Raw genomic sequence first — 23810 nt, 5'->3', positions numbered from 1 at the left:
AAAGAAACATATGATCAAGAAACTTTTATTTTACTTTTGTGATTATGATAAACATACCAAGGGCCTCAAAATAGTACCTGGTGGGCCGCATGTGGCACCCCGGGCCGCAAGTTTGAGACCACTGCAGTAGAGGGACCTGTCCCTACACATGATATCTAGTAGGAACGAGTGTGAGGGTAAACGGAAGGCGTTGCCCAGAGGAGTTTCCACTCTGTACACAAGGACCTGGTTAATGCTGGTGGCTTTGGTTTGTATTCTTGGACATATGAAGCAGAAAATCCCTACTCTATACAGCACGTGTGCCCTGCCCTGCCCTCCCCTCAACAGGTTCATGGCCAAACTACTCAGCATTTTGAGACAACAGAGAGCCTATGACCTCCTTGAAAGGCTTCAGCTCCCTCAGTGTAAAGCCTTGAAGAATCACTGAAGTTTCTGATACTCGGAAACCTGTAGTGATTGTGTGAGTCTGGAAAGCAAGTGTTAAGGGAGCTGGTGAAGGGATAAGGCCAGGAAGGGAGGGACCTGCAGGTACTGAATTAATGCTTAAGAAATGCATTAATTAGTATATGCAAATCAAGTTTATGCAAATTCAATGTGGATACTCTGAAAATCTGACTGGCAAGGGGTTACTCCAGAACCGAGTTGAGAAACACAGATATATCATCAACTGCATAGCACTGGTTTATATTCAGCCACCAGCTTTAAAACCATTGCTCTTCCAAATGTGTTTTTCTGAAGATGGCTTTGCCGTAAAGATTGAACAGGAGGCTCTTTATGAGTTGAGTTACGTGTTTGGGTATTCCCATTTGTGCTAGAGTTCTCCTTAGTTTATCGTGATCCACATAAACTAAAGCTTTGCTGTAGTTGATGAAGCAAAAGTATAGAGGCTTTTGGTATTCTTTGCTCTTCTCCAATATCAATCTAACTTTGGCAATAATGTTTCTTGTTTCTCAACCTTTTCTGAAACCATCTTCGGTATAGGTATGAACAGTGATCTCCAATCGGTTGGCCATGGTTTTTTCCCTTCCAAATCTGTTGACATAGTCAAGTGAGGGCCATGATAGCACCTTCTGAGCCTTTAATTAATTCAGTTGGCATACCGTCGATGCCAAGTGACTTGTTTTTCAATAAAACTTTAATTGCTGCTATGACTTCTTTTAAAATATCTGGTTCTTCTTCGGTGTCACTTTCCTGTTTAATTTCCCCAATGTTCCTCATTGCCTTTTTTGTATCGATTTTCTGTATATTCTTTCCATCTCTTTTTAATGCTTTCTGGATAATTCAATATCGTTTCATCGAGGATGGAATTTCTGTTGCAATTTCTCAATGTCTTGATATACGAATTTAGTGTTCCGATTTTCATTTTCTGACAGATATCCTTTAGATATTGTTCTTTGTCTTGCTGAACTTGATCTTGAGACAATCGGTTCATTAGAGACTTTTTCTCTATCACCGGAAAGTTGCTTCTCTTCTTTTGGGTTTCTTCTGAGATCCAATGTGATTTCTTGGCTCTCTTTCTCTTCTGGAATGGTTGGGGTTTTTAGCTTCGGGTTCTCTATCTCCTGCATCAAGGCAGGCAAATCCGTTGTCTAGTTTTATCCAATAGTCTGATAGAATATTTTCAATGTCATGTTTTGGGAGGTCTCTAATGATCTTCTTTCAAAGCTTTACTTTGATCTTATATGTCAAAAGCACATGATCGCAACATCCCCTCCCTTTAATTACAAGTAAAACAAATTGCCTTCAAAAGCTATTAAAAATGTACTAAGTTAGTCCAATACAAAGGTATCATCTTCTTTTCTTTTCTTGTTTTATTTCTATTTATTACATGTAAAACAGAAGATGTGGCGGAACCAGTGTGTGTTCTTCCACCCCCCACCCTCCCCCCCTTTCTTGCTGGCACTCATGTCAGAACCCGAGAGATCCTGTTTGTGTACCTAAACCTTTCTCAGTTTGCAGAACTGCAAAAATCTGCTCTCAAGGTGTTTGTTGCAGAGACAGGTGAACACAGTATATCGTGCAATTATCAATCTACCTACCCCCTTCCCTGATGTTTCTGCACGAGAGTAGGCCATGATGAACACAGCACAGATCTGCCAGCACTTAGGAGCCAAAATAACTCCTCTCACCTTGGGTTCTGCATTCTCAATTCTCTATGTCATGTCTGTCTATGCAAGTTAGATTGTAAGCTCTTTCAAACAGGGACCGTCTATAAATGTCAGTCCACCTCTTTGAGAGTGCTTTCGACTTCTAACTGCTCTCACCTTGGGTTCTGCATCCCCAACCCTATATGTCATGTCTTTCTGTCTGTCCAAGTTAGATTGCAAGCTCTTCTGAGCAGGGACCGTCTATAAATGTCATCCCACCTCTTTGAGAGTGCTTTCGACTCCTAACTGCTCTCACCTTGGGTTCTGCATCCCCAATCCTATATGTCATGTCTGTCCGAGTTACTCGTAAGCTCTTCAGAGCAGGGACCGTCTATAAATGTCATCCCACCTCTTTGAGAGTGCTTTCGACTCCTAACTGCTCTCACCTTGGGTTCTACATCCTCAATTCTCTGTCATGTCTGTCTATGCAAGTTAGATTGTAAGCTCTTCCGAGCAGGGACCGTCTATAAATGTCATCCCACCTCTTTGAGAGTGCTTTCGACTCCTAACTGCTCTCACCTTGGGTTCTACATCCTCAATTCTCTGTCATGTCTGTCTATGCAAGTTAGATTGTAAGCTCTTCCGAGCAGGGACCGTCTATAAATGTCATCCCACCTCTTTGAGAGTGCTTTCAACTCCTAACTGCTCTCACCTTGGGTTCTGCATCCCCAACCCTATATGCCATGTCTTTCTGTCCGTCCAAGTTAGATTGCAAGCTCTTCTGAGCAGGGACCGTCTATAAATGTCATCCCACCTCTTTGAGAGTGCTTTCGACTCCTAACTCCTTTCACCTTGGGTTCTGCATCCTTAACTAATGTCATATCTGTCTGTCCAAGTTAGACTGTAAGCTCTTCCGAGCAGGGACCATCTATAAATGTCAGTCCACTTCTTTGAGAGTGCTTTCGACTCCTAACTGCACTCACCTTGGGTTCTGCATCCCCAACCCTATATGTCATGTCTTTCTGTCTGTCCAAGTTAGATTGTAAGCTCTTCCAAGCAGGGACCATCTATAAATGTCAGCCCACCTCTTTAAGAGTGCTTTCGACTCCTAACTGCACTCACCTTGGGTTCTGCATCCCCAACCCTATATGTCATGTCTTTCTGTCCGTCCAAGTTAGATGTAAGCTCTTCCGAGCAGGGACCGTCTATAAATGTCAGTCCACTTCTTTGAGAGTGCTTTCGACTCCTAACTGCTCTCACCTTGGGTTCTGCATCCCCAACCCTATATGTCATGTCTTTCTGTCTGTCCAAGTTAGGTGTAAGCTCTTCCGAGCAGGGACCGTCTATATATTTTAGTCTACTTCTTTAAGAGTGCTTTCGACTCCTAACTGCACTCACCTTGGGTTCTGCATCCCCAACCCTATATGTCATGTCTTTCTGTCTGTCCAAGTTAGATTGTAAGCTCTTCCGAGCAGGGACCGTCTATAAATGTCATCCCACCTCTTTGAGAGTGCTTTCGACTCCTAACTGCTCTCACCTTGGGTTCTGCATCCCCAACCCTATATGTCATGTCTTTCTGTCTGTCCAAGTTAGATTGTAAGCTCTTCTGAGAAGGGACCGTCTGTAAATGTCACAATGTACAGCGCTCTATATGCCTTTCAACGCTATATAAGTGATCTGTAGTAACAGTAGTATGTAGAGTTATCAGCTTAAATGACTTTTGTATTTGTTGATATTTAGTTCCCTAAAACAGCAGCCTACCCTGCTCTCCCCAAAGAGCTGACTCAGAACAAGTTACAGGTTGTACATGCATAATATGTAGTCAAGGCCGTTTACAGGTTAAGTAAGGTTCAGGAAACTTTATCAGCTGACAATTTGCATGTGTAGGATGCATTTTATGTTTTGTTTGAACACCATAATAACATCTGTTAGCAAGGAGTCATCAACAAAGCACAGTTTGATCAGGGACTGGTGTTCTTTTGAGCATTGCTGAAGGGCTGTCTGGTAAGATTTGCCTCTTTGTGGATGATATCAAAATCTGCAACAAAGCAGACACCCTTGATGGTGCAAATGACATGAGGAAGGACCTCGCAAAGCTTGAAGAATGGTCTGAAATTTGGCAGCTATGATTTAATGCTAAGAAATGCAAAGGGTTGCAAAAACCCGAGGGAACGGTACAGTTTAGGGTAGGGGTAGGGAACTCCGGTCCTCGAGAGCCGTATTCCAGTCGGGTTTTCAGGATTTCCCCGATGAATATGCAGGAGATCTATATGCATGCACTGCTTTCAATGCATATTCATTGGGGAAATCCTGAAAACCCAACTGGAATACGGCTCTCGAGGACCGGAGTTCCCTACCCCTGTATTATAGAAAGATCCTTTCCATGGCTCTAGCACAGAGGTAGGGAACTCTGGTCCTCGAGAGCCGTATTCCAGTCGGGTTTTCAGGATTTCCCCAATGAATATGCATGAGATCTATTTGCATGCACTGCTTTCAATGCATATTCATTGGGGAAATCCTGAAAACCTGACTGGAATACGGCTCTTGAGGACCGGAGTTCCCTACCCCTGGTTTAGGGGGTGAAGAACTTATGTGCAGGACTTGGGTGGGATTGTATGTCATGATCTTAAGGTGGCCAAACAGGTTGAAAAGGTGACGGTGAAAGCCAGAACGTACGCAGGTAGGGCTCGTCTCAGTTCGGACGCTGGTCTTTGACCAGAGGACCACTGTTCTGACCCAGCAGCGGCAATTCTTATGTTCTTATGGATGCTAGGTTACATAGGGAGAAGTATGGCCAGTAGGAAAAAGGAGGTATTGGTACCTCTGTATAAGACTCTGGTGAGATCTCATTAAAGCCCATTTTACAAAACCTTGGAAGTGGTTTTTAGAGCAGGCCGGCATGCTGAATGCTCTGCACTGTTCCAAATGCTCATAGGAACTCTTGAGTGTTGGGAGCAGCGCAGAGTATTCAGCACGCCAGCCTGCGCTAAAAACTGTTTTGGGGGTTTTGTAAAAGGGGGTGTTAGAGCATTGGGTACAGTTCTGGAAACCAACCTTCTAAAAGATTGGATGAAGTCAGGATGAAGTCAGTCCAACAACAAGCACTGCGCACTACACATGCAAGAGACAGTCCCTGCCCAATACAGCTTACTACTACGACTATTTATCACTTTTATAGCACTGAAAGGCGTACGCAGTGCTGTACATTTTGACATTTCATATATGTCCCTTCTCAGAAGAGCTTACAATCTAACTCGGACAGAGAGACATGACATATAGTGTGGGGGATGCAGAACCTAAAGTGAGATGTGTTCGGAGTTGAGGCAGTCTCAGAGGTGGGCTTTTAACATAGACTTGAACACTGCCAAAGACAGACCCCGCAATAGGGATTCAGGCAGTTTGTTCCAGGCATCCAGGGCAGCGAGACAGAAGGGACGGAGTCTGGAGGAGAAGGCTATAGACAGGAGGAACTTATAGGCTGAGTAGAGCTCACAGGGGGAGCCTAGGGGGAAATAAGTGAAGAAAGATCATGAGGGGCTGCCGAGTGAATGCACTTGGAGGTCAGCAAGAGGAGTTTGACTTGTATTTGGTAATCGATGGGGAGCCAATGAAGTGACTTTAGGAGAGGGCTACGTGAGTATAGCGGCTCTCATGGAATATGAATTGTGCAGCTTAATTCTGAACAGACCGAAGGGGAGAAAGATGGCTGAGCGGAATCTAATTATGACAGACACACGGGATAGAAGGCTGGATCTATATACGATGCTCAGGTAGAGAATTAGAAGAGAAATGATGAGGCAGATAGGCTGGGGGACTATGGAGGGATTGACCAGCAGAAATGGGTGCTTTACAAGTTGGTTGGGTTAGGACCTAAACGCAGCTTCAAAAAAGTGGGCTTTCAGCCTGGATCTGAATACCGCCAGAGATGGAGCCCGACGTACCAAGGTAGGCAGGTTGTTCCAGGCATACAGCACAGCAAGGTAGAAGGGATGGAGTAGGAGAAGGGTACTGCCAAGAGTCTTGGCTGATGGAGTTCTTGGGGCAGAGGGTAGGGAAGGATAAGAGAGGAGAGATACTGAGGAACTGCAGAGCGAATACAATTGCAAGTCAAGAAGAGGAGTTTGAACTGTATGTGGAAATGGATGGGGAGCCAGTGAAGCAACTTGAGGAGAGGGGTAATGTGAGCATTAACGACACTGGTGGAATACGAGAAGTGCAGCAGAATTCAGAAGAGATTGAAGGGAAGAGTGATGACTTAGTGGAAGACCTACGAAAAGCAAGTTGCAGTAGTCCAGGTGAGAGGTAATGAGAGTACAGAGGGAGGCTACTAAAACTGCCGGGGTTTAGAAATCCCTCCATTGCCGGGGAGGGGGGGGGTCAGAGAGGAGGAGAGGCGCCAGCACCGGTGCCAACAGTGATGAACTTGTCTCTTTCGTGGCACACCTGGAACAACATGTAATTAAACTCTGGAATTCGTTGCCGGAGAATGTGGTGAAATCAGTTAGCTTGGCGGGGTTTAAAAAAGGTTTGGATCATTTCCTATAAGAGAAATCGATAGGCCATTCTTGAGATGGCTTGGGGAAATCCATGGCTTATTCCTAGGATAAGCAGCATAAAATCTGTTTTACTCTTTTGGGATCTTGCCGGGTACTTGGGTTGGCCACTGTTGGAAACAAGATGCTGGACTTGGTGGACCTGCGTTCTGTCCTAGTATGGCAATTCTTATGTGAGCCAAATCTAGGACAATGAAGCCATTGTGACATCACTGATGCGGTTGGCACTGAGGCATTGGTGGAATGAGGCATTATGACATCACAATCTCAGCTCTGGAATGTTGCTGCTCTTTGGGTTTCTGCCAGGTACTTGGAACCCAAGTTGGCCACTGTTGGAAACAGGATTCTGGGCTTGATGGACCTTCGGTCTCTCCCAGTACGGCAGCTCTTATGTTCTTAATTCAGACGTGTTTAGGCGGCAAATCCAGTGGTTGGAAATATCGCTAGTGCTGAGTAGAGTTCCAAGGTCTGTGTCCCAATTATGGCTAGACAGATCTGGTGGGGTTGGAGTGGGCTTCAATGGCAGGTACAGTAGCTGAAAATTAAGCCAGTGCTGGGCAAACTTCTACAGTCTGTGCCCCCCATATGGCAAGGTCAAGTAGGCACATGTTATCATATCATCTATACTGGGAGTTTGTCTTGTTGGGAAGACTGCAAGGCCTTCATCAGCCATCATCTACTATATTACCAGTTAGAAACATAGAAACATAGAAATAGACGGTAGATAAGGACCACGGCCCATCTAGTCTGCCCACCTTAATGTCCCTCCCCTACCTTTGCCCTGTGAAGAGATCCCATGTGCCAATCCCATTTGGCCTTAAAATCAGGCACGCTGCTGGCCTCAATCACCTGCAGTGGAAGACTATTCCAGCGATCAACCACTCTTTCGGTGAAAAAGAATTTCCTGGTGTCACCTCGTAGTTTCCCGCCCCTGATTTTCAACCTGCAACCTCTCCCCTTAAAACCTTTCATCTAATTATCACCAAGGTTGTCCTGCAAGGCCTCTCATCTTATCCCTCCATCTGGCTCCCATCAGAAAGTTATCATACTTGGACTCTCTACTTATTCCTTTCATCTGGCTCTCATCAGGCGATCAGTGGGACTGTCTCCCATCTTAAATTTTTCAGCAAGTAACCACTGTCCAAATGCCTTGTGATTTTCATAGTTTTTCAGTGTCCTTGTTTGCGAGATGGGTTGCCTGAAGACCCCCTATGTCAGTGGTCTGAAACTCGCGGCCCACCCTCGGTATTATATAGAATGATTCTTTATGGAAACCTTGTGCTTTAAGTGTTCGATGGTCACATCCAGCAGCTGTTGTAACCTCACGCAAGCACTTTCCTGCGTCTGGACGCGATTGTGAGGTGGAGCCCAAGAATGTAAGGTAACCATTGGATGCAGTGCAGCCGGTGCTGGAGGAGGTGAGAGCTTAAGGCAGTTGCGGACGCGACCACCGGACACTTAAGGCACAAGTTTTCCATAAACAATCATTTTTTAGAATACCGAGGGCCTCAAAATAGTACCTTGTCTCTCTTGCAGTTGATACTTTGATAGTTTTTCCACTTTCTGCATGTTGCACTGCTTTCAGCTGTGTATAGCTGAATTTATCAGAAGCAATTAAGAAAAGATTTATAAACTATAATACAACAATATGACAACTTTGCATGAGGTAAAACTCGTTATAGTTACTATAATGAGTTTTACCTCATGTAAAGTTGTCATTTCTTTAATAAGACATTAACTATATTTTTCTGCGGCCCTCCAAGTACCTACAAATCCAAAATGTGGCCCCGCATAGGGTTTGAGTTTCAGACTGCTGTCCTATGTTGACAGCTGTATGAAGCTCCCTCTAGAGCTACTTCTATCATTGAATAGAGTTCACCTGCCCTTTAGGGCTGGGAAGTTTGGAGCCTATAGTAGGAATGAAACCCAAACCTCCCTTTTGGTATCACAATGCATCAGATTGACCCAAACATCTTTCTAGACGGAGCACACCTGTGCTGATGTGGGTACTAATCTCTCTCCCCCTCCCCCCCCTTCCTCCACAAAGTCTATTTGGTCTTTTAAGACTTTCATCCCAGCAACTGTGCTCCTCCAGTGTCGGCACCCTCTGATCTGGGAGAGCGGTGGGGAAGCAAAGCCTGAGCAAGACCATAAAAAAGCAAAATTAGTACCCAGTGCTATTAAACTCTAATTGCTTTTTATATCTCTATGAAATGAACTTTGGCGGGTGGATTGCTTCAGTTTCCAGGCCTGGCTTGCTCAATGCTCTGTTTGTTGCTCATTGGCTCTGAGCGACCTAATTCAGCACAGCAATGATTAGGACTCACTCCTGAGAGAGATAGCAGCTTCTCTCCCCTTATCACAGCCTCGTAGCAGCTGGGAGCAATGAAATACACCTTTAAACTAATAAAGGTGTTCTGGTCCGCTAACAAAATTGATTTTAATAGTTAAATAAAGCCAGGATAATTGTTCTTAGTTTTAATATCTAGGGAGCAGTAAAACCATTAAGGAAAGATAGACAACACAGGATAACAGGTGGTGCCAGATCACACAAACCAGGTCTGGGTTTAACCTACCTAATTCAGCATGCAAGGACTACATCCCCCAAAATGCACCTGGACAGGAGCTAATGTATAAAGAAAACAAAGTAGCATTCCTCAGTTTTTCTTAATGACCAAGCAGGAGCGTCCTGAGCCCAAAATGTGCCCTGAGTGGCAGATAGACTGCATTCCTCCCCCACACACTTCATCACAGCCAGGCAAGCAAAAAAATAGTATACGAAGGGTTACCATATGGCTCCAGAAAAAGGAGGACGGATTGAGACATCCAGGTTTTACTTCTACTGAAAGCAATGGGAGTAAGGAGGACAGATAGACATCTGGGTTTTACTTTCACTGAAAGCAATGGAAGTAAAACCCGGATGTTTCAATCCATCCTCCTTTTTTCTGGAGCCATATGGTAACCCTAGTACTAATCAATCTATTGAGGTGTACGCTTCCAGGACAAGAACCACCTGGTTAGAATCTCAGGCCTGAAAAATTTGGTTAGAGCAGAAGGTGCCCCCAGCTACAGACGAAGCCAGACATGGGCAACTCCAGTCCTCGAGGGCCAGAATCCAGTCGGGTTTTCAGGATTTCCCCAATGAATATGCGTTGAAAGCAATGCATGCAAATAGATCTCATGCATATTCATTGGGGAAATCCTGAAAACCCGATTGGATTCTGGCCCTCGAGGACCGGAGTCGCCCATGCCTGGACTAACCCTTTCTCCACTCTGAAGTTTTTGTTTGGTTTTTTGATTCGGGACTGATGAAGGTCCTGGAATAGTCCTGCAATTGTGATTCTTTATGAGGTATAATTGATTCGTGATACAATCCTTGCCTATCACCTTCATGTGCTTAACTTCGACACCCTTATCCTGTCTCTCACTCGCTGCGTTTCCTGTGGTCTCCACCTGACACATGTCTCTTCTCCCTCCTCAGCTTCACCACAGGCTGGTCTGATGGGCAAATGCAGGCGACCTCGCACAGCCTTCACCAGCCAGCAGCTCCTGGAACTAGAAAACCAGTTTAAAGTCAACAAGTATCTGTCCAGACCCAAACGCTTCGAGGTGGCTACGTCCCTGATGCTGACAGAGACGCAGGTATATATGTGCGCACACACAGGTGTGTCTTGTGTGGATATATGTGTGTAGGGTGTATAATGGGTGAGGAGAATAAGCGGGGAGAAAACATGAATTTAAAATGAGTTCTGCTGCTTTGAGCCTAGGCCTTCGTCACAACTGATTCATTTCCAGAAAGTCACACAGGATGCTGGTGGGGTAGTTATCAGACATCGGAGGCTCCGTTTCTGTGACCTTCAGCAACTCACTGAACCTCTGTGTTCTTGCAGAATGATCAGCTCTTCAGAGATGCATCTGCTCTCCGTGCGATGCAGGCTCTGATTGCTTCCCTGTCCTGGTTCCTCTCTTTCTCCTTTCCCCTTGGTTTATTCTTTCTTCCTCTATGTTGTTCCCTCAGCTGTTTGTTCTCTTTCACTCACTGTCCCTCTCTTTCCTCTCCTTTTGCCTTTGTTGTGTATCTTCTTTCTCCCTTTTCATTTCACTCACTGTCCCTGTTTCATCTGCTCCATGTCCTCCTCTTTCTCCGCCTCCTTTCTCCTTTATTTCATCTGCTTCTTATACTCTTTCTCTCTCTCCCTTCCATAACAACATAAGAATAGCTTCACTGCGTCAGACCAATAGTCCATCAAGCCCAGTAGCCCGTTCTCACGGTGGCCAACCCAGGTCACTAGTACCTGGCCAAACCCCAAGGAGTAGCAATATTCCATGCTACCGATCCAGGGCAAGCAGTGGCTTCCCTCATGTCTTTCTCAATAACAGACTATGGACTTTTCCTCCAGGAACATGTCCAAACCTTTCTTAAAACCAGCTACGTTATCCGCTCTTACCACAACCTCTGGCAATGCGTTCCAGAGCTTAACTGTTCTCTGAGTGGAAAAAAATTTCCTCCTATTGGTTTTAAAAGAATTTCCCTGTAACTTCATTAAGTGTCCTCTAGACTTTGTAATTTTTGATGGAGTGAAAAATTGATCCACTTGTACCCGTTCTACTCCACTCAGGATTTTGTAGACTTTAAGCATATCTCCCCTCACCCATCTCTTTTCCAAGCTGCAGAGCCCTAACCTTTTTAGTCTTTCCTCTTACAAGAGGAGTTCCATCCCCTTTACCATCTTGGTCGCTCTTCTTTGAACCGTTTCTAGGACACTATATCTTTCTTGAGAAAAGGAGACCAGAACTGAACGCAATACTCCATTTGAGGTTGCACTATGGAGTGATACAGGGGCATTATAACATTCTTATTGTTAACCATCCCTTTTTTAATAATTCCTAGCATCTTGTTTGCTTTTTTGGCCGCTGCCGCACATTGAGCGGAAGGTTTCATCATTGTCTACAATGATACCCAGATCCCTTTCTTGGGCGCTAACCTCCAAGGTAGACCCTAGCTCTGGTAACTGTAATTTGGGTTATTTCTTCCTCCCTCCTTCCCTTTCCTCCTCTTTCCCCTCTCTTTGCTCTGCTCCTTCTTCTCTTTCTCCCTCTCCCTTTCACTCATTGTCTCTTTTCTTTCTTCTCCTTTCCCTCTTTCTCTCCCTCTCTTTCACTCATTGTCTCTCTTTCCTTGTCTCATTGCTTTCTCCATCCGATCTCCACCTCCCTTATATCCTGCAAGGCTGCTTCCTGCTGACTTCTGACTGGGGGGAGTGGGGGGTCCAGGAATGGCTGCTGGTGAGTCCTGGCTGAGGTTGTACGATGAGGAAGATTTTCTGGAAAAGTTTTAAATATAGCCTGGTTTTGTAGTTGGGCAATACAGTAACTTGAAACTGAAATATGTGAAAATGTGTAGAAGGACCACATTTAACATTTATCCACATCTAAGAATTGTAATTATAGATATTAGTGCTTCAAAAGTTATTGGAGGAAAAGTACAGTCTTTACAAGCTAGAATAGTTGGGGTTATCATGTGTTTCAATATGTATCATAGTAGAAAGGTTTTTAAATTGATGTCCCAGGAGACTGGACTCTCTTGAAACGTTTCCACCCCAGACACGAGAGGAATCTCCCAGCGCTCACTCCGTTCTTCTCTTGCAGGTAAAAATCTGGTTCCAGAACCGGCGGATGAAATGGAAGCGAAGCAGGAAAGCCAAGGAGCAGGCAGCCCAAGCCGAAGTGGAAAAGCAGAAGGGGGTCAGCAGGACCCCTGAGAAGCCTCCCAAAGAGCCTCGGCTTGGTGAGGAAGAGGACAGAGGCATCAAGCTGAACGGCCACACCACCGACAGAGACTTCCAGTACAGCCCCGAAGCCTCTTGCTCTGAGGATGAAATGAGCCTCGCAGACAGAAAGAGGGGCTCTGCCCTATGAACAAGAAGGATTGCCATGGGTGTATTTATTGGGCTCAGACTGACTCCTGGGGGAAGCACTGCCCTTCCTTTGCCATGTCAGAGGCCGCTTGGCTCCCACTGGGCCACACTGACTTTGTAGAACAATGATCAGCTCAGAGCTGTGGGCTGCTGCAGGCCGATCCTGTCCTACAGGAAGACTATTTTAATTTATGTGTCCATGGAGTCTATTTAACTCTGCTATTAGAATGTGTATTAGTATATTGGGGGGGGGGGGGGGGATAGATGGTTTCTGCTGTTTCTGCATAAAGATGCTTGCCACACACTATAACAGAAGGTTCTGTGTATACGAAAGTGTTTTGCAACTTTTTCAAGCTCAAGGCTCACCTACTTTAAAAGCCTCCAGACGAAGAGGATTCATACGGTCAAAAGAGCTCAGAGGAGTTGAACTAGGTCCCTCTGTAGACAAGTGCTTGAGAAGGGAAGGCGCAGGCCCGCTTAGCCCCCATGCACTCCGAATGCGATTGCCGCCGTTCCCACTCAGCCCCAGCTAAGAGAAATGCTGGATAGGAAGAGGCGGATGAGCTGTGAGCTGTGGGTGCTGTATAGAGGGGGCCCACCTGTCTGGGTTCTGCACACCGCCTGGTCATTCCCAAACAACAGGGTTCATTCTGCACCCAGGAAAGAGAGGCCGGTTGATGGCTGTGTTCAAAAAGGAGATGCCATCACTGTTGCTTTGTGTTGAGATCTGAGCAAGGGTAGGGTTACCAGATTTCCCAGAAGGAAAATCCAGACCCATGGCCACGCCCCTAGGCCCACCCAATTTTGCCTGTGTCATGCCCCATTCTGCCCGCCCCCCTCAGACAGATGCCCCTTCCCAACGCAATTCTGACGGGAAGCTTTCAAAAACACGGACAAAGTGCCGGGATTTGGAAAGCTGTCCAGACCTCCGGCCATGTCTTTGAAAACGAGGACATGTCCGGGAAGAACGTAAGAACACTTGAGGCGGTCTAGAGGAGGACAATGAAAATAATAGGAGGCTTGCGCCAGAAGATGTATGAGGAGAGACTGGAAGCCCTGAATATGTATACCCTAGAGCAGGGGTGCCCACACTTTTTGGGCTTGCGAGCTACTTTTAAAATGACCAAGTCAAAATGATCTACCAACAATAAAAATGCTAAACATATATATATATATATATACACACCGAGTGTACTTTGTATTTATGTTCAAATATTTTTTTATTATACAGCCCCCCTCCCCTGAAGGCCTGACCCCCCCTGAAGGTATGCACATTCCCCCTCAAAGGTTGACTCCCCCCCTGAAGGCCTGCACTACCCCTTGAAGGACTGCACTCCCTCCCCCCCCCCCCCCCCGAAGGCCTACCCTCCCCACATCCATTTACCTAATTCCAGCAGGGAGCAGTCTGCAGAGAGGATCGCTGGTACTTTAGCGATCCTTGCAGGTTGCCATAGGTCTCAGGAGCTGTCTTCCCTCTGCCCCAAGCCTGTCTCTGACTTAGAGGAGGGGCAGGACCACGGTAGAGGGAAGACAGCTCCTGAGGCCTATGGCAACCTGTAAGAATTGCTAAAGTACCACCTGCCACCGGCCGTCTTCCATTCGTCCCCTTTGGAGATCCCCACAGGAATAAGGAAGTTAAATTAATAGAATACTTAGGCACAGAAAAACAAAGAAATACTTCCAAGAACTGCCCCATAAGAACTGCCTGTCACAATGCTCATTAGTGGAACTGAATAAAAGACAAGTACAATGGATTTAGAAGGGGGACGATCCGCCCGGGTGCACGGCTTGGAGGGGTGCACAGCCGGCCAGGTCCGGGTCATCCTGCCTTTCTTTTCCCCCGGTCCGCGCTCGGGGCTTGCGCCTGCCTGGTCCCGCGCCGATGCTCGAATGGTTCCGTCAACTCCCGCGATAACCAACAGCACCATTTGGGCGGCGGGTGCGAGCCCCGTGCGCAGACCGGTGGAAAGGAAGGGCAGTAGGACCCGGACGGCTGTGCATCCCTCCAAGCCGTGCACCCGGGGCGGGAGCAGACCGCCCCACCTCGGTAAGCCACTGATTGGGAGGCCGATTTTGGGATTTTTAAAATTGTATATCGGGCAGCATTAGGCCTCGCTCTTACCTCAATCATTACAGGCGCTTCTATTTCTTGTGATGCGCTGAGCTCCGTCCCCCACCGACCTTCCAGCACTCTGATTGGCCAGCGTTCTTTAAGAGGCAGGCCAGTCAGGAGGGGAAAAAAAGAAGGGAAGAAGGGAACCTGCTGTGCGATCGACTGGGGTCGCCTGAGCGAACGACCAGTCGATCGCGATCGACGCGTTGGGCACCCCTGCCCTAGAGGAAAGGAGAGACAGGGGAGATATGATTCAGACGTTCAAATACTTGAAGGGTATTAACGTAGAACAAAATCTTTTCCAGAGAAAGGAAAATGGTAAAACCAGAGGACATAATTTGAGGTTGAGGGGTGGTAGATTCAGGGGCAATGTTAGGAAATTCTACTTTACGGAGAGGGTAGTGGATGCCTGGAATGCGCTCCCGAGAGAGGTGGTGGAGAGTAAAACTGTGACTGAGTTCAAAGAAGCGTGGGATGAACACAGAAGATTTAGAATCAGAAAATAATATTAAAGATTGAACTAGGCCAGTTACTGGGCAGACTTGTACGGTCTGTGTCTGTCCATGGCCATTTGGAGGAGGATGGGCAGGGGAGGGTTTCAATGGCCGGGAGGGTGTAGATGGGCTGGAGTAAGTCTTAACAGAGATTTCGGCAGTTGGAACCCAAGCACAGTACCGGGTAAAGCTTTGGATTCTTGCCCAGAAATAGCTAAGAAGAAAAAATTTAAAAATTTAAATTGAATCAGGTTGGGCAGACTGGATGGACCGTTCGGGTCTTTATCTGCCGTCATCTACTATGTTACTATGAATATCCGGACATCTGGTAATCCTATGCAAGGGGCAGTGGTGACTTTTCTGCTTATTTGCATGCTGTAACATGCTCTCCTTGGTGGAACTGGGACACTAACTGAGTAATACTACATGATGCTGTGCCAAAGTAATTTTTCACGCAGTGCACCAGATCCATTGCCAGCTACTTGTGATCTGGATTGGCCACTGGGCTAGATGGACCATTGGGCTGACCCAGTATGGCTGTTCTTTTTTTTTTAATTCTTTATTCATTTTCAAACTTACAATAAGTGTAACAATATATCCAAACAAATTAACAATAAATATAACACTTAATAATCATCAATGGTACAAATAATATGCTCTTATCTCCCACCCTTCCCACCCTTTCTTATCATATAATCAATACCTTATACAATATGTAACAATCAATTTACCCTCCCCTCCCCCCCTCACAATCAAACTTGTAAATTTAAGGGGAAAAAAATAAAATAAAATGTCATCTAATCGGTACAATACTTTGTAAATGGCTCCCATACATCCTGAAATGTCCTGAAAACTCCCCGCTGTATTGCAATAAATCTTTCCATTTTATAAACATGACTTAAGGAATTCCATCAGAAATTATAATTTAATCTACTCCAGTTTTTCCAATTATAAGTAATAATTTGTTATCATTTGTAGAAATCTGACTTTTTCCTCTTATTGCCATATCAAACAGCACAGTATCATATGATAATGCCACTGGGTTGTCTAATAAACAATTAATTTGGTCCCAAATTGATTTCCAGAAATTCATAATAAATGGACAACAGAATAATAAATGATCTAAAGTCCCTGCTTCGAGATGACAGTGCCAACATTTATTAGACTTAGAGCTATCCAATTTTTGTAACCAAACAGGGGTCCATAATGCTCTATGTAACAGAAAAAACCAAGTTTGTCTCATAGATGCCGACACTGTACATAAGAACATAAGAAATGCCAGCACTGGATCAGACCATGGGTCCATCTAGTCCGGCGGTCCACATACGCGGAGGCTCAGCCAGGTCTACCCTGGCGAATACCTTATTTAGTCAATGTGTTTTTCAAGAAGATATGCATCCAACTTGCCCTTAAATCCTGGAATGGTGGTTTCCTCCACAACCTGTTCCGGGAGAGCGTTCCAGGCATTCACCACTCGCTGTGTGAAGCAGAACTTTCTGACATTTGTCCTGACCCTGTCTCCCCACAGCTTCAGTCCATGACCTTTTGTCCGAGTCACCTTCGACAATGTGAATAAAGGTGTTTCCTGGTCTATTTTGTCGAATCCTTTCAGTATTTTAAAAGTCTCGATCAGATCCCCTCGCAGTCTCCTCTTCTCGAGGGCGAAAAGTCCCAGTTTTCTGAGGCGATCTTAGTAGCTCAAATTCTCCATACCTTTTACTAGCTTCGTCACTCGCCTCTGCGCCCTCTCCAGTAATATTATATCCTTCTTTAGATAGGGAGACCAATGTTGGACACAGTATTTTAAGTGTGGTTTCACCATCGCTCTGTATAACGGCATTATTACATCCTCAGATCTACTCATGATACCCTTCTTTATCATGCCCAACATCCTGTTTGCTTTTTTTGCCGCCACTGCACATCTCATCCTCCAAGACCAAATTTGTGGCCATTGAGATGCAGTAATTTGATGCTTAATCTCAATGCTCCAAATGTCTCTCAGACCAGTGTTTGGTTTCTTTTTAATAAGAACAGAGAAAAGACTTGTAGAGAAAGAGGTCTATAGTAATTCTCAGTACCCTCAAATGATTTCTTATAACAGCTTAATACAGGTGCAGGGATATCATTCATCGGGTACAGTTATATAAAGTGCTAATGCTTAGTGCACATCAAATAAATAAATAAATATATAGTGCTCTAATAAAGATATTATCCGAATAAATAAGAGACAGCACTTATCTCAAGACGCTGTCAAAGCCCAACGGGACCCGTTTTGCCGAATCTTTGGCTTCTTCAGGGGTCGTGACAGTTAATGGGCCCTATATATTTATTTATTTATTTGATGTGCACTAAGCATTAGCACTTTATATAACTGTACCCGATGAATGATATCCCTGCACCTGTATTAAGCTGTTATAAGAAATCATTTGAGGGTACTGAGAATTACTATAGACCTCTTTCTCTACAAGTCTTTTCTCTGTTGCTATTTTTGTTGAGTAGACTTGTTTACATTGCCTATATATTGAGTGCTTCTTCTTTTTAATAAGTCCAGTTAATAATTTATACCACTGGGCGGCCTGGTGACCCAAGAAGTCCGCCTGAAAGCATAGGAATTCCATACTATAATGATTATTAAGGTTTTTCCAGTCAGGGAACCCCGTCTGAATGGCCTGCTTCAGTTGCAACCATCTAAAACTTTCTGATCTATTAAGGCCATATTTATGTTGTAACTGTGAAAATTCAAGCATAAGAACATAAGAACATAAGCATTGCCTCTGCTGGGTCAGACCAGGGGTCCATCGTGCCCGGCAGTCCGCTCCCGCGGCGGCCCCCCAGGTCCATGACCTGGAAGTGTTCCCTACCTAACCTAAAATATCCATACCCTATTCGCTCAATGTCCTGTAAGGTAACTCTATCTGTACCCTGTAATCCCCTTCGCTTCCAGGAAGTCATCCAGTCCCTTTTTGAACCCCAGAATTGTACTCTGTCTTATCACCTCTCCGGGAAGCGCGTTCCAGGTGTCCACCACCCTCTGAGTGAAGAAGAACTTCCTTGCATTCGTTATGAATCTGTCTCCTCTCAGTTTTTCTGAATGACCTCTTGTTTTAGTTGTCCCTGCTAGTCTAAAGAATCTGTCCCTCTCCACCTTCTCTATGCCTTTCATGATTTTATAAGTTTCTATCATGTCCCCTCTCAGTCTCCGCTTTTCCAGGGTAAAGAGCCCCAGCCTGTCTAACCGTTCGGCATATGAAAGGTTCTCCATACCCTTTATCATCCTCGTTGCCCTCCTCTGGACCCTCTCGAGTATTGCCATGTCCTTCCTGAGGTATGGCGACCAGTATTGGACGCAGTATTCCAGATGTGGGCGCACCATTGCTCGATACAGTGGCAGGATAACTTCTTTTGTTCTGGTAGTGATACCTTTCTTGATAATGCCCAACATTCTGTTCGCTTTTTTTGAGGCCGCTGCACATTGCGCCGCCTGCTTCATTGTGTTATCCACCAATACCCCCAGATCTTTTTCTTGTTTGCCTTCCCCGAGTGCCCTCCCTCCCATCGCGTAGCTGTACATGGAGTTCCCTTTCCCTATGTGCAAGACCTTACATTTCTCCACATTGAAGTTCATCTGCCATTTTTTTGCCCACTCACTCAGTTTGTTCAGGTCGCTCTGCAGTTCTTTGCATTCCTCAAGCATTTTACCATTAGAAATAACATCATCTAATATACGTATTCCTGCAATCATCCAATGCTTCCAGACGAGCCTTTCTCCGCCAATTTGAATCTTGGAGTTCACTCATATAGATTGATTTGTAGATTTGTAAATTGGAATAGTTGTTAGATTACTTACATAAAGCAATGTTTTCCATGTGTCAGCTAATATTCTGTTATCTTTACTGTAACTAGGCATTTTGATACTGAGCACATGGCAAAGATGTAATAGAGACACGAGTTGCCATTCTAGCCACAACCAATCTGGAAGTTTTTCCATGAGTTCTGGGAGGACCCAATACATACCCTGGTGCAAAATATAGGCCTGATGATACCTATAAAAATTGGGAAAATTTACCCCTCCCTCTGCAATTGGTCTTTGTAAAGATACCAAGGCTATTCTAGGAGTTTTACCCAGCCAAATAAATTTTATAAGAATACTATTTAATTTTTTATAAAAGGACCCTTGAAAATAAACCGGCAACATACCCATCTGATAACAAATTACAGGCAAAATCATCATCTTAATAGTTTGAACTCTCCCCCACCATGAAATATGTAAAGGGAATATTCCATTGCTCACACATGTCTGTAACCTTTTGTAATAACGATTTTTCATTTATTTTCATTGTTTCTTCCATCGTATTTTTAATCCAAATGCCTAAATATTTTATTCCATCCTCCTTCCAAAGAGAGGGAAATGAATCAAATAAACCTTTTGTACAGTGGACATTAAGTGGAAGAATTTCTGACTTACTCCAATTTATCTTATAACCTGAAAATTTCTCAAATTTTTCAATCAGTTCAAGTAAGCAAGGAATGGTTGTCTCAGGATTTTTCAAATAGAGCAAAATATCATTCGCATAAGCCGAGACCTTATATTCACGATCTCTATGAGGAATACTCTGTATCTCCTTCTCTTGCTGAATCGCTAATAACAAGGGTTCCAATACAATATCAAAAAGCAAAGGAGATAAGGGACAGCCTTGTCTAACCCCCCTCTGCAATCTAAAACCTTCTGAAAAATTATTATTAATGTACAGTTTAGCAACAGGGGAGCTATACAATGTTTGAACCATTTGTATAAATCCTGGACCAATACCAAACCATTCCAACGCTTGATACATGAAGGTCCATTCAACTCAATCAAAGGCCTTCTCTCCATCCAAGGATACAGAAAAAGCCGGATCATCTAAAGCTTTTGATAAATTCAACATATGCAAGGTCAGCCTAGTGTTGTTAGAAGAATGTCTTTGAGCAACGAATCCTGTTTGGTGCATTCCAATAATAAAAGGGAGAGCTTTAGCCAAACGTATAGCCACAGTTTTAGCTAAAAGTTTTCCATCAATATTAATTAAAGAAATAGGCCTGTAGTTTGAAACCAGTGTGGGATCTTTATTTGGCTTTGGCAAGACTATAGTTAATGATTCCGCCATGATACCTGTAATGCAACCATTAGTTAGTTGATTCTGATATAAATTTAGTAAATATGGTATAGAGTAATTTGGAATGATTTATAAAACTCTACTGTAAAACCATCTCCACCTGGAGCGGATCCAACTCTAAGGGACTTCAATGCTGCTTGCAATTCCTTAATTGATATTGGCTTTTCTAAACTTTCTTTTATATGCTCAGGAACTTTCGGCCCCTTGATTAAATTTAAAAATTCCAATCCATCTTTTTCTTTATCTAAATAAGGTTCAGAAGAATACAGATCTTTATAAAATTGTAAAAATTGTTTTAAAATAGAATCAATTTCTGTACAAGAATTTCCTTTTTCATCTTTCATCGCCACTACATTTGTTTTTCGTTTTTTTGCTTTTAAATAATTTGCCAGTAATCTTCCCGCCTTATTTGAATTTGCATAATACAATGCTTGTTGAGAAAATATGACTGTTCTTATAGAAACATGATGGCAGATAAAGGCCAAATGGCCCATTCACTATCTCCTCCTCTCCCTATTGGCTAAGGCTCTTAACATTTGCATCTCCTCTTCCTACAGGATAAGGCTCTTTACACCTGCATTGTGAGGTCATAGAACTTTATGGTTATAGAAACATGATGGCAGATAAAGGCCAAATGGCCCATCCAGTCTGCCCATCCGCAGTAACCATTATATCTTTTTCTCTCTGAGAGATTCCGCGTGCCTATCCCAGGATTTCTTGAAATCAGACACAGTCTCTGTTTCCACCACCTCTTCCGGGAGACTGTTCCAAGCATCTACCACCCTTTCTGTAAAAAAGTATTTCCTCAGATTACTCCTGAGCTTGTCACCTCTTAACTTCATCCTCTGCCCTCTCATTCCAGAGCTTCCTTTCAAACGAAAGAGACTCGACTCATGCGTATTTATGCCACGTATGTATTTAAACGTCTCTATCATATCTCCCCTCTCCCGTCTTTATTCCAAAGAATACAGATTGAGATTTTTAAGTCTGTTCCCATATGCCTTATGTTTGAAAGGATAATATCCCTTTACAACTGAGGGAAGTTTTGCAGTGTGGTGTGAGAGCAGAATAGACTCAGTATTCAATAAAGACCCCATGGCACAATCAGTTGCCACATGGACCCACTGTTTGGATATATCCTTCTAATATAGCATCTTGGCCTTCCTCTTACAGGAAGGGTACAGGCTGTGTCCACAGCACAAACACATCACTGAAGGCAGTTGTATGAACGTTCTTAAAATCAAGGTTCCCCACAGCTGATAAGAGAAAGTAGCACCTCTTTCTTTGCAAAGGACTGGTCATAGGGATATTTCCCAGCCAGTGGCCACGGGCAAACAACAAAACATGTGGCGTCACTGACCACCATGTCAGCTGCTGCATCTTACATGGGACTGTGCCACTATCAAAAGTCCTCTTACTTAAAGCCAGGACGGGTAAGAGAACGGTAAAGAAAGCAAAGCAAAACAGAAAACCCTCAGTGAGAAAAACTGTATACCAAGTCACAACATTAGCTTTTTACTTTCTTCCTGCCATCTCTTAGACGGTCAAGATCTTAAATCTCCTTGCATGAAGGAGAATTCCTGGACCAAGGCTAAGCTAGCAGCCCAAGATGTACAAGGGGGCCCTCTACTGGTGAAGTAGCAGTACTGATAATTCCGGTCACCCAAACTGTGTTTTTGTTCTTTATATCAATTTTTCAGGGTATACAGCACCCTATAAGACGAGTCACGTGGTTACACTAAGTCTAAGTGTGCACAGGGAGGGTGAGTGAATACCTCCAGGAGCCACAGTGAGGAAGATTCATGGTTTTGTGCATTACATTTTTTTTTGTGGCTCAGAATGTCTCTCTTAAGTTTCTTAGTTTATTCAGGTTGGGAGATTAGCCACACTCAAGTGCACAATTCTAAATAAAGTTTTATTCACATGTGCACTTAACAGGAGCATGAACAAGATTCAGCGCTTCAGGACTCAAGGAGTGCAATTAATAGCTGGAGGCCCGGGCGGGAAAGGCAGAAAGACTTGTGTGCTGGGTCGAATTTATAGAGGCAACACTCCAAGCAGAAAGTAGGCATGGGTATTTACACCCACTCCAAGGCACGCTACGGCAGATATGTGTATATTATAATTCTGCTCAACCTATATCCCCAGAATGTATATGTATAGGGGACTCTTCTATATGAGAAGCCTATTCTATAATGAAAGTAGGTGTCTAAGTTGCAATATAAAATACTAGCTTAGCCCAGTATAAACATGCCTAATATTTAGGTCCCTCAGTTACCCCAGCCCTCAGCCCTAATGCTGAAAACTCTGGCACTAGAGCAAACAGCATCTGCCCCATAACGCAGAAACAGCACAGAAAAATAGCCTTGCAATTGCATTAGAATTATGTGTGTGCTGTGAGACCAGACATAAGCGGGAGGAACGTGTCTGGCGCAAGTGCACAAGAGTTTCGTGGTAAGTGCAGCTCTTGTGTATGTGTCCGGGGAAACCCTGAAGTGGAGCACACATTGGCACCATTCTTCTGCACCTTTAAATATCAGCTTTTAAATTTTCCACTTGAAAGGTTTATACGAGTATTTAAGCATAGAAAACAGGCAGCAACATGTGCTTTCACTTTCGGGCTCCCCGACGGACTTTCCAAAACCCAGCATTTGTCTGGATTTTGGAGAGCCCCAATGAGCTCCAGCTGCATCTGGGCCACACATCCGAGCATGCTCCAGGCCCTCCAGATGTGGCTGGAGCTCGTCCGGAACAAAGCTTTGTGAAGGCGGGGCTGGAGGCAGAATGGGGTGGGGTCATATGTGCGGGGTTTCCCAGAGAAAAATATGGTAACCCTATTCAAACCCCTCAATGCCAGCTGTGAGCTGGCATTAGCTTTCCAGCAGTAAGAGCAGGGTTGTTTGTGTGCTATTCTCTGAGCACTAGGGGAGAATAGCTAGGGTTACCAGACGGCCGGATTTCCTCCGGACGGCTTTTCAAAACACGGTACTCTGTCCGGGTTTTGAAAATCTTTCCTTCGTGTAGGATGTGCGCATGTGTGGATACGAAGTGATGATGTCATGCACACATGTGCGTCACGTCATTGTGTCGCATGCACGGATGTCCTGCCCAACAAAAAAGGCAGTGGGTGGGTGGGGCTTGGTGCGTGATGGGTGGGCCTGGGGACGGGTCAAGGGGTCCAGATTTCACAGACGGAGGATTAGCAAACAACCTCCTTAATATTTAAATTCAACTTGTGGCCGTCTTTGGAGTGCAATGTGCAGCGGCCTCAAAAAAGGCGAACAGAATGTTGGGCATTATCAAAAAAGGTATCACTACCAGAACCAAGGAAGTTATCCTCCCGCTGTACAGGGCAATGGTGCGACCGCATCTGGAATACTGCGTCCAGTACTGGTCGCCGTACCTAAAGAAAGACATGGCGATACTCGAGAGGGTCCAGAGAAGAGCAACAAAAATGATAAAGGGCATGGAAAACCTCTCATATGCTGAGAG

The 23810-nt window shown here is 44.5% G+C and overlaps 1 protein-coding gene across 1 annotated transcript in view; it reads left to right on the top strand.

The window, feature by feature from the left end:
- LOC117360651 (motor neuron and pancreas homeobox protein 1-like) overlaps positions 1-12785 on the top strand; it is a 70832-nt gene extending 58047 nt beyond the window's left edge. Inside the window, exons 2-3 of the mRNA XM_033944751.1 lie at positions 10122-10282; positions 12290-12785. Of these exons, the coding sequence (XP_033800642.1) occupies positions 10122-10282; positions 12290-12559 (431 nt within the window). The 3' untranslated portion in view covers positions 12560-12785. The remainder of the gene's footprint in view (positions 1-10121; positions 10283-12289) is intronic.
- The last annotated feature ends 11025 nt before the right edge of the window (positions 12786-23810 follow it).

The sequence above is a fragment of the Geotrypetes seraphini genome, chromosome 5 (genome assembly GCF_902459505.1).
Source record: "Geotrypetes seraphini chromosome 5, aGeoSer1.1, whole genome shotgun sequence".
NCBI classification, from domain to species: Eukaryota; Metazoa; Chordata; class Amphibia; order Gymnophiona; family Dermophiidae; genus Geotrypetes; species Geotrypetes seraphini.
Note: the sequence above shows the minus strand (reverse complement) of the source record. Positions and strands in the feature narration are given on the sequence as shown.